This window comes from Salvia miltiorrhiza, chromosome 1 (genome assembly GCF_028751815.1).
Source record: "Salvia miltiorrhiza cultivar Shanhuang (shh) chromosome 1, IMPLAD_Smil_shh, whole genome shotgun sequence".
In the NCBI taxonomy this organism is placed as follows: domain Eukaryota; kingdom Viridiplantae; phylum Streptophyta; class Magnoliopsida; order Lamiales; family Lamiaceae; genus Salvia; species Salvia miltiorrhiza.
In genome coordinates, this window is record NC_080387.1 from 26,756,104 (window position 1) to 26,769,484 (window position 13,381).

The window sequence follows — 13,381 nt, forward strand, 5'->3', positions numbered from 1 at the left end:
GAACTTTCAATCAAATACTTTGAGGTACACGAGCTTCAAACCAAACGAGCTTTATCATTAGTAGCTTAAGTTTTTAAACAAATTTTATATTATACGGGTGTGTTCTTTTTTATTGATAAATTTACCATAGGAAAAAAAATAAAAATTTACGCCTTTAAATGTCTTCTTTCTTTTCCTTATTTTCTACAAAAGAAAACTTTACAATTTTTCATGAATAATATTATCACACCATGAACTTCTCTTTTGTAGAAAATGAGGAAAAAGAAAGAAGGCATTTAAAGGTACAAATTTTTGTTATCCCTCGTTTTTCCATTATCAATAAAAGAGAACAAGGTATAGGCGTATTTTTTTATAGTTAATGTTTAAATACAAAAAATGTAACTGTTGATACAAATATGCATAACATTGAATATATATATATAAATTACAATTAAAAAGACTTTATCTCTTCATTCTAAAAAAAGACTTAATCTCTTAAAAATGCATTAAACAAATTAATACATAATGTTACACACAAACAGGCAGACGTAAATCCAAAAATTGTCCAATTAATTTGAATAGGTCTCTTTTTTACTTTAGTAGAATTTTTGTCATGGAGTCAGAGACAGTCAAAGTATATTCATATTTTTAGCTTAATGCTAAACACAAAAAAATTAAAAACTGTTCAATTGAAATATGCACAATGCTTATCCCAAAAAAAAAGAAATATGCACAATGCTGAAAACAAATATATAAAGTAAATTCACGAGGTATGCATTTTTATGTAACACCCCATCCGATCATCTTGATGATGGAGACGGCTACCGCGTCTCGACCGGTGTTCCGACAAGGCAATCACCGTGGCGATGGCGATGGTTATGCGCGTCCGAAATTCTCAAGAATTTCAGTAAGAATGACAAGGCCTGATCCCGCCATTACCAGTGAGAGCGTCAGTTTTCCTCCGGGAACCAATGGGGGAGTCTCCGACGATCCCACCGAATATCTATCCGACCACGACATTGCGGCCGGAAGGACTCCAAACAGCACCAACACTACCCAAACAGTATCACTTAGTCACCACATCAAATCAAATATACTAAAAAAGTATGGTTGTATGATAAAAAAAACAAAAAAACATGTACCTCCATAAGTCCCAGCGAAATCCAATGCTTTGAAAAATATCTCTGGATCCAGCAAAGACAATATCAACGGAGGAACTAGAGTAAGGACGTATGGCAGCGCCCTGTTCTCACCACCCGGGAGTTTCAGCACTGAAAAAGTGCGACACACAAACAAACTAGAAAATGAGAGAGCTATATAACCATGTAGTGAAATATTGAAGAAACATAAACTCGATCTCCAAATGTAACATCCAAACACATTTGACATTGTGGTGGAGAAACAAATCACTTACAGTCAGCAAGGAAGTCGGAGAGGCCGAGAACAAACCCAATGTAAGAGGTCGCAATGGCAAGAACAGAGAACACATCAACTATTGGCTGCAAAAAAGTGGAGTACCGTTCAGCTATTAGGTAGATAAAGAGATTTTTATTTATTTTGGTTTTGTTTGAGTTGCTACAGCAAGCTCATCTCTTAAATTTGTATTTCCTTCATTTTTTTTAGTGCTTACAGGATTTTTGCAAGAGTTGGGAAGGTACTAGAGAATAATTATTCATAGTTGATTGAAACTCTCAGCAAACATTTTATCATGGAAGAGGTATAACTTATAAGTAGTGTTTGATCTGGATTGGTTTCTTTCTTCTTGTGTTATTGATGACTCAATTTGGGCTAAAATTAGGCAAGGAAGGGAAAACTCATGATTCCGTAGGGTTTGTCATCATCGTGTTAAAGTTGTTGAAACTAAACAAAGTCGGGTTGCAAATTGGAGAATTTTTTTACAATCATTCTTTATCAGTGTTGCATATTTTATAGGAGGAAGAGACATCATACAAATAAACAGATCATAGAAAAAACTAATTAGTCCTTTGATATCCCTGAGACTTTCTAACTTTGGAATTCAGTATAGGGCTGCTTCTTATTTACGGGATGTGATGAAACTGATGTCATTATCTTGAGATCCTATTCTTCAACAAAATGCAGTATACCTAAACTAGGATAACATAAATATTTTGTTGAAGTTGATAGAGTAATATTACTAATTCAAAAATTCTCAGTTTTCAAATTTTTTACTCTCTAAGTCATGCTAAAATGAGACGTTAGACGTGCAACTCACGTACTCTCTACTAGTTTAGATAAAAATCAATAAAGTAATATCCTAAGGAATAAATATTCCTTCTGGTGTAAAATTGGTGCAAAGCATTCAAGATTATTTCCTTTTCAAACCAAAATGGGAGCTAGCCTTCTTGGTGTGACAAAACCAAATGCATTCAATAGAATAGTCTAGGGAGAAAACTAGTTGACTATGATATTTAGGTCAACTGTAAGGAATCTGTCACTAACCCCGACAACCTCGTTAGTTGACCGCAGTAGTTGTAGTGGGTCGACAAATGTATTTGATCCTGTTTCAGGAGTTGGAATGATCCCAAGAATGACTGCATTCCAGATAAGAAATAAGGCTAGTGGAATAGCAGTGCCTGCAACAATCGCAGTCCTGCAGATCAACGCAGTAGAAGATGTGCTGTTTAGTGAAATGGATAGAGAACAATCCTATTCAACGACTGCAACGATTTATTAATATTTTAGAATTCTCAAGAATTTAGGTTGATCCTCAAGTATTTGAGCCAATGCAAGTTTGTTGCTATCAAAATCTTCGAAAAGCAGTAGAATATTTAGTATGGATGCATGGATTCAAAGGTTCTGCTTCATGATAACAAGATTATTTACTTCATCCTATATCCAAGCATATTTTGGATCTTAGAAACTACACCGTTGGTTTATTTGATTAAAATTGATCCAATTATAATGGAATAAAATTTTACATGATCACAAACTTTATCACCTTACTTTTGATAAGTTGCCTTCAAGATTTGTACAAAGAACTGGAACCACATTCTGCACGAGAGAGAGAGAGAGAGTTAATAAGAACCAACGTCAAAATAATAGTGTAAACACGTTCCAAATTTTGTAAACACAATTTTTTGTATTTTATATTTTTATTAAATTAAATACAAATATTTGTGTTTAACACCGACTTTATAGAATGAATTAAATGAAGGATAGTTGTGGTACCTGATAAACAAAAGAAAGTGCTATAATCGGTATACTTCGAGGTGCAGCCTCTAAGTTGGCTTTTAGAAGAAAATCCCAGTGTAAGTCTCCACTTGCCACCACCTAACAAAATATGCAAACACTGTAATTTGAAAACACGATAAACCAACAAATAAAAGGACAAAGAAAAGTACGAGGGAAAATAAAAGGAAAAGAAAGAAAAGGCTTCAAAGTACTTATAACATTTATGATATCAAAATCCATCACACTGTAAATGGATATCAAAGCAGGTTATCAACTCGCTATTATTGGATAAAGCTACAGTTTGGAGCATATTGTGCGTATAATTAAAAGAATAAAGAGAGAATAAGGTTTAGATTACCACAAGTGCCACGAAAGAAGCTATTATGCTAATTACTAAAGCACCATTCACTGCTCCAATAATCCCCTGGCTACATAGAAATAAAAATATATCATCACTTGACAATTCTTGAAGATAACGGATTAAAGGGTAAAGAACGAAGAAGAAAAAAGGGACGGTCCTATGAAAATAATGATTTCTTTGCTGGGATCTTTGTGCATTGACAAGCTCAAATAAGAAACTATAACTTTTCGAAACTAGCTTTCGAACAGAATCGGATATAGATAATTCACGGCTTTAAGAGAAGTAGTGAAAACACAAAAGAACAATTTTCAGGATCTAAACACAAATTCATGAAACAGGTAACTGTTAGTTTGTTGATATGTACCAGTGCCAAGGAAGGAGCACTTCAAATCGAACAACTCACTGTATGTAAAGGTGAGATAGAAGATTAAACCAACCTTCCAAAGTAGCATAGACCTCCAAAAATCATTGAAAACAGTGTTGCAGTTTCCCATCTGCAATTTAGAATGCTTCCAATCAACACCTAGAAAACATATGAAATTGCTGATGACATCCTCCCCAAATACAAAAGCAAAGGAAAGGCGGCATCTAGTGTTAGGAGGAGCTCGATCTCTAATGATCGCTATCTTTAGTTTGCCATGGTTGACTACAAGTTTGTACTCTTCATGAACTCTGCTATGACCTCCACTAGAAATGCTAACTCAGAATCAGGTTGAGACACTATATTCGAAGAGATAAGTTTTGAACAACGTCAAACTTTAATATGGAATCACCATCTTTAACGAACCTAATAAATATTGATGAAGGGTGGGAAGAACATATGATTCCTGTGAAACATGTGTGGTTTTTGAAATCATCCATCATATGATCATATGCTCGTGCTGCCATGCAAGTAATAAACTGAATACTTTAAACATTCATGATTAATGGTTGCCTATGTTTACACTTGCCAAAGTCATACAACCCAGCCACTTTACCTACCGAATGGAATATAAAAAAGATGAAAAAAATTGATCCATACATTGGAATGCCGAGGAAATTTGTCAGAATTTCTGAGGAACGAGCCACATAGGCAACAAGGAGGGCATAGTGGATGAAAATGTAGGACCAGCTGCAGCGGAATAACATCGTTGTCAGATGCAAGTTTAATGACATAGTAGAAACACTAGAATCTGGAATTACAGGAAAAACCACATCTAGAAACACTAGAATATGGAGTTTCAATGTGTATTAAAAGATTAGAAACTTTCTCAATATCGATGCTCACTTTATATAGATATATGAAGTGTCAATGTGTATCAAAGGACAGGGTGGAATAATGAAGCACTTAAACTAGAAACATCTTGAGCATCTCAACGACCTTTTATTTTGCTTAACAGCATACTATTAGACCAAAGCAAATGGCATCAAGTTTAAGTATAACTTACAAGGACAAGTGGCACTTATAAATATCTCTTTCCAATTTTTGGAGAATAGATAAAGAATTTTCCGGAATAGCAGAATGAAAAGAATTCCTAATGAAGCCAACAGGTGAGAACCAAACACACTGACCTATTTACACTGAGTTCCTTGACTGAAAGCATCAACCTAAGAATTTTCGAATCCATTCTGTCAACTTCACAAACCCTTTTCTTTTATCTATTTTTGTGTAGGTCAAGCATGAGTTAAATAACAATCTGGTGATAAAGCTATGAGGCAAAGTGGGTTTGATAATACGACCACTTGTTTGTAAGCTAACATCTCAAGCTTATCCCAAAAAAGCATTTGGCTGAAAACTGACTTCACTTGTTTCTAAGCTAGCATGTCAAGCTTATCCCAAAAAATCACTTGGCTGAAAACTGACTTCGCTTAACATGTCATATAATTTGCAAGTTAGGTTATACAAAAAATGAAGGACGCGAAGAGCAGTGTCCTTAGAGTGATTTCTATCTTATTTTCGTATCTAAAACCTACAGGATGGTCACTACCGCTGCTTGATGCCATGAAATAGTAAAGAAAGCTTAATTTGAACAGTGCGAGAATAACGAATGGCAACGTCAAGTTTTTCCTTGGTAGCAGAAACTAACTAAATTGAAATTTTATATAGTATAAGTTTTCCTCTTAAAGAATATGACATATTGTACTAATTAATGAACAAAAAGTGAGAGAAATGATGAAGGACAACAGAACAGAAACAGTTTGCCTAATACCTCACCGAGCCAAGTTAACTTATAACATTCTAAATCTAATAACTATCTAAAATTTAGTTTGCAATAAACCTACTACATGATTGGAGTGAATTTTCATACCAGGCAACCTGCACTCCAACATTTCCAAGGGTTCTCATGGCCATTGATACCTGCAATTGTACAACAAGACCAATTGAATGAAATCTACAATTTGGTCGTCATTGGTTCATGACCACTATCGACCAGATCAAAGTAGCAGGAATTTAGAACTTCAACAATACCATGAATTGATTATGAAAAAGTGAACCAAAGCTGTCACAGAACTCCAATTAGTCAAATAAAATTATAGTCGCATATCTTAATCTTGGAACTCTGGACTGTAGTTTTATATTGAAATGAACCTGCAGGGGAGAGATCTTCCCCAAGATCGGGTAAATTCTTTTACTAGCATTATTTAATTTTCGTTTTCACTTAATAGTTAGAAAAAGGATTCATTCATCAGTATCAGAAAAATGCATGTCATGCATGTAAAATATATCAGTTGCCCTTCGATTTGGTCTTTAGGCAAAATAGTATGTACTATAGCAAGCAGAACTATTATCACCATCAGGGCAAATCAGTACAAACATGATATATATGATGGTCAGATTTTGACCAATATTGTTTAGACATGCATATGCAGAGTGTATTATTATCATCAATACACAAATTCAATTAACTTACCAATGAAACACCACCAGTACCAAGCTCACGCATTGTGCTCACATTTACTTCAGCAATGAGAAGTCCAGTGATGACCTACACCATTTCAAGCACAACGTGTTGTCACATTTCCCTACAAGTGAAAAACTTTTGCAAATAGAAAAAAGCAAGTTCATTGAAGCAAATAAATGAATGAAGAAATCAGATCCAACAGTCTTAAGGAGCTAAATGCACTGGAGCTCGACTGTTCATTATGAGAATATTTTCAAGTTTAACTTAGTGGTTTCATCAAGTTAAGCAAATTCACTCTCCGTCCCATTTAGATGGTCCACTTTGCTTTTTCGCACATATTAAGAAAATACAATTACTGGTTTTTGGAAAATGTAATTTATATGCAATTGTCCTACTTTGCCCTTATTTTTTGCTCCACATATTATCTTCACAAACATTAAATAAGGTTATTTTTGTAAAATAAAGTTTTAATACAATTTAAGAAAGTGGACTATAATATGGGACATCCCAAAAAGGAATAGAGGACTAATTTCATGTGACGGAAGGAGTAGATAATTATCTTTGGAAGAGAATGCTCCAAGAGAAAGACAGTTTGTATTAATTATTCGCTTCGGCAGTTACTTTAAAATTTCAGTGTTCAATCGCAGATATTTTCCTTCTCATTCATTCTCCCAAAACAAAACCAATGAATAGACATTTCCCAATGCATATTCTTGCTAATATAACAAACTTCCAAATACTTTTACATGACAATTCTTCTCTCAAAAAACATATCCCCTAGAACAAGCGGAATTAGAAGCAAGCATACTGAAATTTATTTGATGAGTGTTCGGGCATGTAATGAGATGTTTGAAAGCTTATAACAATGTCTAAAGTTCTTGAGAAAATTTTATTTTTTGAAACCCTCTTGGTCAGTTTCTATAGTAGAGTGCAACATGACCCAGATGGCCTGCAACTTTCAATTGATCTTTCAGTATTAATGTTCAACGTGATAATCAAACTCTCTTGCTTTTATCCTAAAGCAAACTTGAACCAGAATTTGATGTCACCTGATTCAACTATCCATCTGCACAGGACTAATTAATACTAATCATTACCATAAATATCCAGCATAAGATGCAGGTTACTGCAGATGCCAGGAATCCAGATTCTTGTGTCACGGCGGGAATGGCAAGTATCCCTGCACCTATCTATTTGGAGACCACCAAAATTGGTTACAAAGAAAAGTGATATTTGAAGAAACAGAAATGCTAATTGGTGATGAAAAATTGAAGCCTTCATCTAATTCATTAAACCATAATTCTTCTAAGTTGTAGAAATGAAACCTCCATATGATTATTTTTATGTAATTTACACTCAACAAATTTATGTCCATTTTATTAATCAATGTATGGTCCTCATGAACAGGGTTGCTATTCTGAATGTCTAATGCAATCCGGAATGGTATGTTTTTACAAAAAACTGAAGATCGATGGCAGTCCTAAGGCTCTAATTTTGCAATTTTAGCTTCATAAGAAACATAAATAGCAGTAAAATATCACCAACATGCTTTATATGCAATTAAGACTTAAGGGGAAGCAATTCAAGGGCCTTGGCCAAAAGGATTTCGCTCACACAGCCACACACACATTTTTAACAGAACCACATCTTCCAAAATAACTATCAGGGAGAAATGTAACTATTATTGATCAGTAAACGGGAAGCAAACCACCTGGCAGATTGTGTGTCTCTCAAATTCATACGGAAACTTTTTTCTTTAAACTTGATCAAAATCGAGAAGGCAAAATAGAACATGATAAATGGATTAGTGGCAAGTTAAAGAAGAAAAAGAAATGATCAAGCTTAGTAATTGCTATCAGATAAAATTGGTTGATCTGAATGAGCTTGTTGTTAAAGGATACGTTATAATTACTTATTTTGATAGTCAGATCAAGTCAAGATGTCATGTGGCAGTTTCATTCTTTATGCATGGGGAAATTTCAAAACAAAATCGAAACTTTGTCATTAGTATTACTAACACAATTTGGCATCCAAGAGAGTTGAAGAAACATACAGTGGTGCCAGCAACGAGAAAAATTGAACTGCTTAGGCTTCCTGGGAATATGGAAAAAGTATTCATCAAACATAAGAGATGAGAATAGACCATATTAAGGCAACATATGAATACACCAAAGAAGTCTGTTGGGGTATTGTGATTACTCTGTATAGTAAATTAACTATGAATTTGAAATGTTATTTAGTAACATCATACCTTTACAAGAGACAAGAACATTAGCAAATTTTTATAACCGCATTATCGACACAAACACTACACGCTTCAGCTGCACTTATCAAACTAAGATCAACTTTTCTAAAGAGCCATAAATCAAAATTACACCATTGTATAACCGCATTATCTTATTACATTTGAAATCGTTAAACGCTGTTAAAATCTTTAACCAAATGAAAAAGATTAAATTTTGCCCAAGTCCCATTACCACCAGCGTACTTCAAAATTCAAATCCTCTCTTAGTTGCAGTAAACTTTAAAAAAAAAATCAAGAAATGGCCAATGATTGTGTACCAGGTTCCCTCTTCAATGTGGCTTGATTGAGATTTGAAAACAGCCTCCCGAATTCATGAACTTCCACATCATCTTCTTGCAGCAACTGCTGCTTTTCTTCCTGAGAGAAGCATTTCACTGATGCCCTCAGAGAAGAATCAATGAACGGATGAGCGAAATTTGCTGCTCCATTATACTTGGAGAACCCAATTAAAAAAGATGGGTTCTTGATTTTGGTTACGTGTGTTGGGTTTCCTTGAAGAAATGAAGATTTACGACTGTGGGCTAAGGAAGAAGATGGTGACACTAAAAATGAAGAGAGCATCATCGTTATCATGAGCTAATGAGGTTGTGAAGAATTTTCACTTGGTTTATTGATATTTGGGTTTGTTAATGTGTTGAGTTTGTGTTCTGGTGAGGATGAGGTGGGCGTATTACTTCCATTCATTTTACAGAGCAAAAATCATCCATCACCTATGTTCGATCAACCAAATTCAAATTTTTTATGTTGTATTTGTGAGTCGCACGATCTTGATTCTTTTTTATAGGAAATAAGTCTAGTTCGAACTTAATTCTATATACTCGTGTATATATATATATATATATATATTTTTTAAAAGGAAGGAGGTAATATAAATCAAACCAAATCATCGATAATTACATCATGGATCCAATCTGGGTAACAATTATCCCAGTGAGCATTTTGCTTCCTCCTCCTAGCATGTTGGGCAAGCAAGTGTGCTGCCCTATTGGCAGAACGACGAGAATGAAACACCCCAAAAAGTGTATGCTCCCTCGTGCGGCATAAAATGTCTAGGATGTCATCCGGCAGGAAGTCGTGATCATCACCAGGAGTAGCCATGATCCTTGCAGCGAGCATTGAATCAGTGTAGATCTCAACAGGATACAGCTCTCTTTCCAAACACTCCAAAACTCCATCAACCACCGCCATAACTTCCGAGATCATAGCATTAGAGGAAGGCCCCATAGCTTTAGCCACGGCTCTGAGCACTCTGCCCCTATTATCTCTTATCACAATCCCCGCCCCAAAAAAACCTTGACCGGGATTGAAACAAGAGTCGACATCCACCCTGAAACGCCCCTTCGGCGGTGGAAACCATCGGTTGCTGCCAACTTTTACCCCCATCGAACTCTCCGCTGAGCAAAGTTGCTTCGACGTTTGAAAGGCATTCCAGAAAGCCTCTCCATCCCCCTCTGTCGGTGGTGCGATGAAGCTACCGTCACCATGCGCACGAGCACAGCTACCGTCACCATGCGCACGAGCACAGTGATAAGACCACAATTTCCAGAGCAAAACAACCCAAATCTTGGTTGTTTCCTGCGAGAATTCGCCCTGAATTGCAGCCCCAATGTCAGTCAAAGTCGCGCCTCTCATATTCATCAAGCAAGACCAAAATCTCGTCTTTTTCCAAACTTCCCGAGCAATCGGGCAAAAGATGAGGCTATGCTCGGTGGTATCCCATTTGTCTTTGCATCTATCACAGATACCTTCAACAGGAACGTGGTGTTCACGTAGATTACACGCTGTCGGGATACGATCATTAAAGGCTCTCCACAAAAAGATTTTGACCTTTGGTGGCACTGACAAGTTCCAAACCATTCTCCCCCAAGTCTTCCTGTCACCCTCACTACAATGAGGTTTTCGTTCAAAGTACCCGTATTCAAGCAGGTAAGTTGTTTTCACAGAAAAGCCGCCGCTCGGCTCAAATTTCCATCTTCTGTGGTCAGTATCTCCAAACTCACCAATCGAAGTCCGCCGAATAGCAGCCTGTTCGTGTGGCCAGAACATCGCCCCAAGTTTTCCTTCATCCCAAACGCCTTCATCAGTGATAAGTTCAGCAACTCTAGTGTTAACATCGGCCCCCTCCGCCTTCCCCCTCGGAACACCGGTCTGCCAATCAGTAAGCCAAGGGTCAGCAAGGGCACGGATCTTGGAGCCGTCACCCACCTTCCAAATCGAACCCGCCTCAATGATTGTCCTACTCCACGCCAAGGACCTCCACACAAATGAAGCATTATTTCTGACCGGGGCCGACATGATGTCTCCATCCCTGAAGTACTTTGCTTGGAAAACCTTAGCCACCAAAGAGTCAGGCTGACGGATCATCCTCCAAACTTGCTTTGCCACCAAAGCTTTATTAAAGTGTTTCAGATTCCTGAAGCCCATGCCTCCCTCGTCTTTGGGCCTGCAAAGCACCTCCCACCTTCTCCAATGCAAACGCCGTCTGTCATCCTTGTCCCCCCACCAGAAACTCGCACAAATGCGGTGGATATCATCACAAATCGACTCCGGCAACCTGAAACATTGCATGGCGTAGGCTGGGATCGCCTGAATCACTGCTTTGATGAGAGTCTCCTTGCCGCCTCCTGAGAACTCGCGCAGATTCCAAGATGAGACTTTCTTTTGGACTTTCTCGGTGAGGAATCTAAATTGAAGCCTTTTTTGGCGGATGGAAAAAGCAGGCACTCCCAAATATTTCTGAATGCCGTCTCCACATCTAACTTCCAAGCAGCTCAGAATCACCCTTTCGTCTCTCTTCCTCGTGTTCGGGCTAAAAGTCATTGAGGACTTGTCGAAGTTAATTGATTGCCCCGAGGCTTTCTCATAAGTCGAAAAGATCTCCTTAATGGCGGCGGCTTCAGAAAGCTTGGCACGGAAAAAGATCAGGCTGTCATCCGCAAAAAACAAGTGGGAAATGCTCAGATGCCGAGGGATAATAGGCACTCCTTGGATGCGACCCTGCTGTTCAAACTTATGGAAGAGCGAGGAGAACCCTTGGGAGCAAATGACAAACAAGAACGGAGAGAGCGGGTCTCCTTGCCGCAACCCTCTAGTCGCCCGAATTCCCCCAAAAACTGCTCTGTTCAGCAAAAAGGAAAAGGACACAGATCTCACGCACCTCATAAGAAGAATGCAGAGTTTCTCAAGAAAACCAATCTTCCGGATCAAAGCTTCCAGGTAATTCCACTTCACGCGATTGAACGCTTTTCTCATATCCAGTTTGAGAGCGGCGTACCATGTCTCTCCGTGTTTCCTGCTCCTGAGCCAGTGTTGGCACTCGAAACTGATCAAGATGTTGTCCGTGATCAGCCGCCCTTTGAGGAAGGCACTTTGGGTCTGGTCAATGATGTTCCCAAAAACTAATCTCAACCGATTCACGATGACCTTTGACACAAGCTTGTAGGTAGTATTACACAAACTCAAAGGCCTAAAATCCACGACCGAGCTGGGTTTGACTGTCTTTGGGATAAGGCAAAGGAGTGTTTTGTTCCAAGAAGCCAGATCCAGCTCATTATTGAGAGCTGCCAGCACCTGATCGGTCACAAAGTCACCAACAGCCGGCCAAAAACGTTGGTAGAATCTTGCATTGAAACCATCCGGCCCCGGCGCCTTCGTCGGGTGCATGTCAAACAAGGCGACCCGGACCTCCTCAGCTGTATAAGGCCGGTCCAGGAAAGCAAAATCAGAAGGGCTAATGCAGGCTTCCACAACATCAGTCACCCTCCGTCGTGGGGTTGCACGAAGAGAAAAGGCCTTGGAAGTATTCCAGGATGACCGCCGCCTTTCCTTGTTCATCCTCAATCCATTGACCTCTGTTGTCCTTGAGCTTTTGAATGGTATTCCTATTCCGGCGTTTAGAAGCTTGAGAGTGGAAAGCTTTGGTGTTCCTATCGCCATTTGCCATCCAATTCACCCTAGCCCGCTGTTGCCAATGATGAGCCTCAATCTGAACAGCACTCTCAATCTGATTCGAAATAGCCAAAATATCTACTGTTGTGTGCTTTTTCCCAATGCTGCTCATCATCTCAGATCTATCTTGGCGAAGCTTTTTGATTTGTTTAGCAAGCCCTTCGAATTTCTTGCCTGCCCAACCTTTGAGAAACCTCTCACATTGCACCAATCTATTGGGGAGATCTCCTTTGTGGTGAAGAGAAACACATTCGCACAAGAAGTCGGGGACAAAACTCCGCTCCATGAACCACTTATCCTCGAAATGGAATCTCCCTCTGCCCATGAGCATGGCCTTACAGTTCTCCCTGGCCACTGAGCACATCACAGCCCGATGATCGGACCCAAAAAAATCAAGAGTTTTAACTTTAGTTTGACCAAAGCTAGCGACCCACTCCCTGTTACCCAAGAACCAGTCGAGCTTCTCAAAAATTGGCTTGTTAGTCTGCTTGTTAAACCAAGTGAACTCGTCATTCCCCTCTCCAATATCCCGGAATAGGCTGTAAATAAGAGCATCGTGGAAAGCGTTCATCTGGTTCGGCGGCCTAGCACGTCCTCCTTATTTCTCCCAAGCAGATAAAACTTCATTAAAGTCGCCGCCCACCAGCCAAGGAAGGTCATCGGCAAGATGGATATCACTCAGACGTCGAAGGAGGTCCCATGAAAAACGACGTT

At 38.5% G+C, this 13,381-nt stretch overlaps 1 protein-coding gene across 4 annotated transcripts; it reads right to left on the reverse strand.

Moving 5' to 3' along the window:
• Positions 1 to 528: 528 nt before the first annotated feature.
• Positions 529 to 9,439, reverse strand: LOC131017399 (uncharacterized). Of its 4 annotated transcripts, XM_057946141.1 has the most exons (14): positions 8,977 to 9,436; positions 8,468 to 8,508; positions 7,512 to 7,604; positions 6,424 to 6,498; positions 5,821 to 5,870; positions 4,554 to 4,643; positions 3,970 to 4,026; positions 3,530 to 3,599; positions 3,169 to 3,270; positions 2,939 to 2,991; positions 2,440 to 2,590; positions 1,394 to 1,478; positions 1,122 to 1,250; positions 529 to 1,031 (listed from the first exon to the last, which is right to left on the reverse strand). In XM_057946141.1, the coding sequence occupies exons 1-14, from the start codon at positions 9,290 to 9,292 to the stop codon at positions 856 to 858; spliced, it is 1,488 nt and encodes a 495-aa protein (XP_057802124.1). In that variant the 5' UTR covers positions 9,293 to 9,436; the 3' UTR covers positions 529 to 855. The 4 variants fall into 4 exon arrangements, with proteins under 4 accessions (XP_057802124.1, XP_057802134.1, XP_057802143.1 ...); XM_057946151.1 differs by lacking the exon at positions 7,512 to 7,604 and having other exon boundaries at positions 8,977 to 9,437; XM_057946160.1 differs by lacking the exon at positions 2,440 to 2,590 and having other exon boundaries at positions 2,944 to 2,991; positions 8,977 to 9,437.
• Between the last annotated feature and the right edge of the window lie 3,942 nt (positions 9,440 to 13,381).

Coding starts and splice junctions, on each gene's coding strand:
- LOC131017399 (XM_057946141.1), bottom strand. CDS start 9,292: ATGATAACGATGATGCTCTCTTCATTTTTAGTGTCACCATCTTCTTCC. Junction 3,600..3,969: donor GGTCTATGCTACTTTGGAAG/GTTGGTTTAATC, acceptor ATTTCTATGTAG/CCAGGGGATTATTGGAGCAG. Junction 2,591..2,938: donor GGCAACTTATCAAAAGTAAG/GTGATAAAGTTT, acceptor GTTGATCTGCAG/GACTGCGATTGTTGCAGGCA.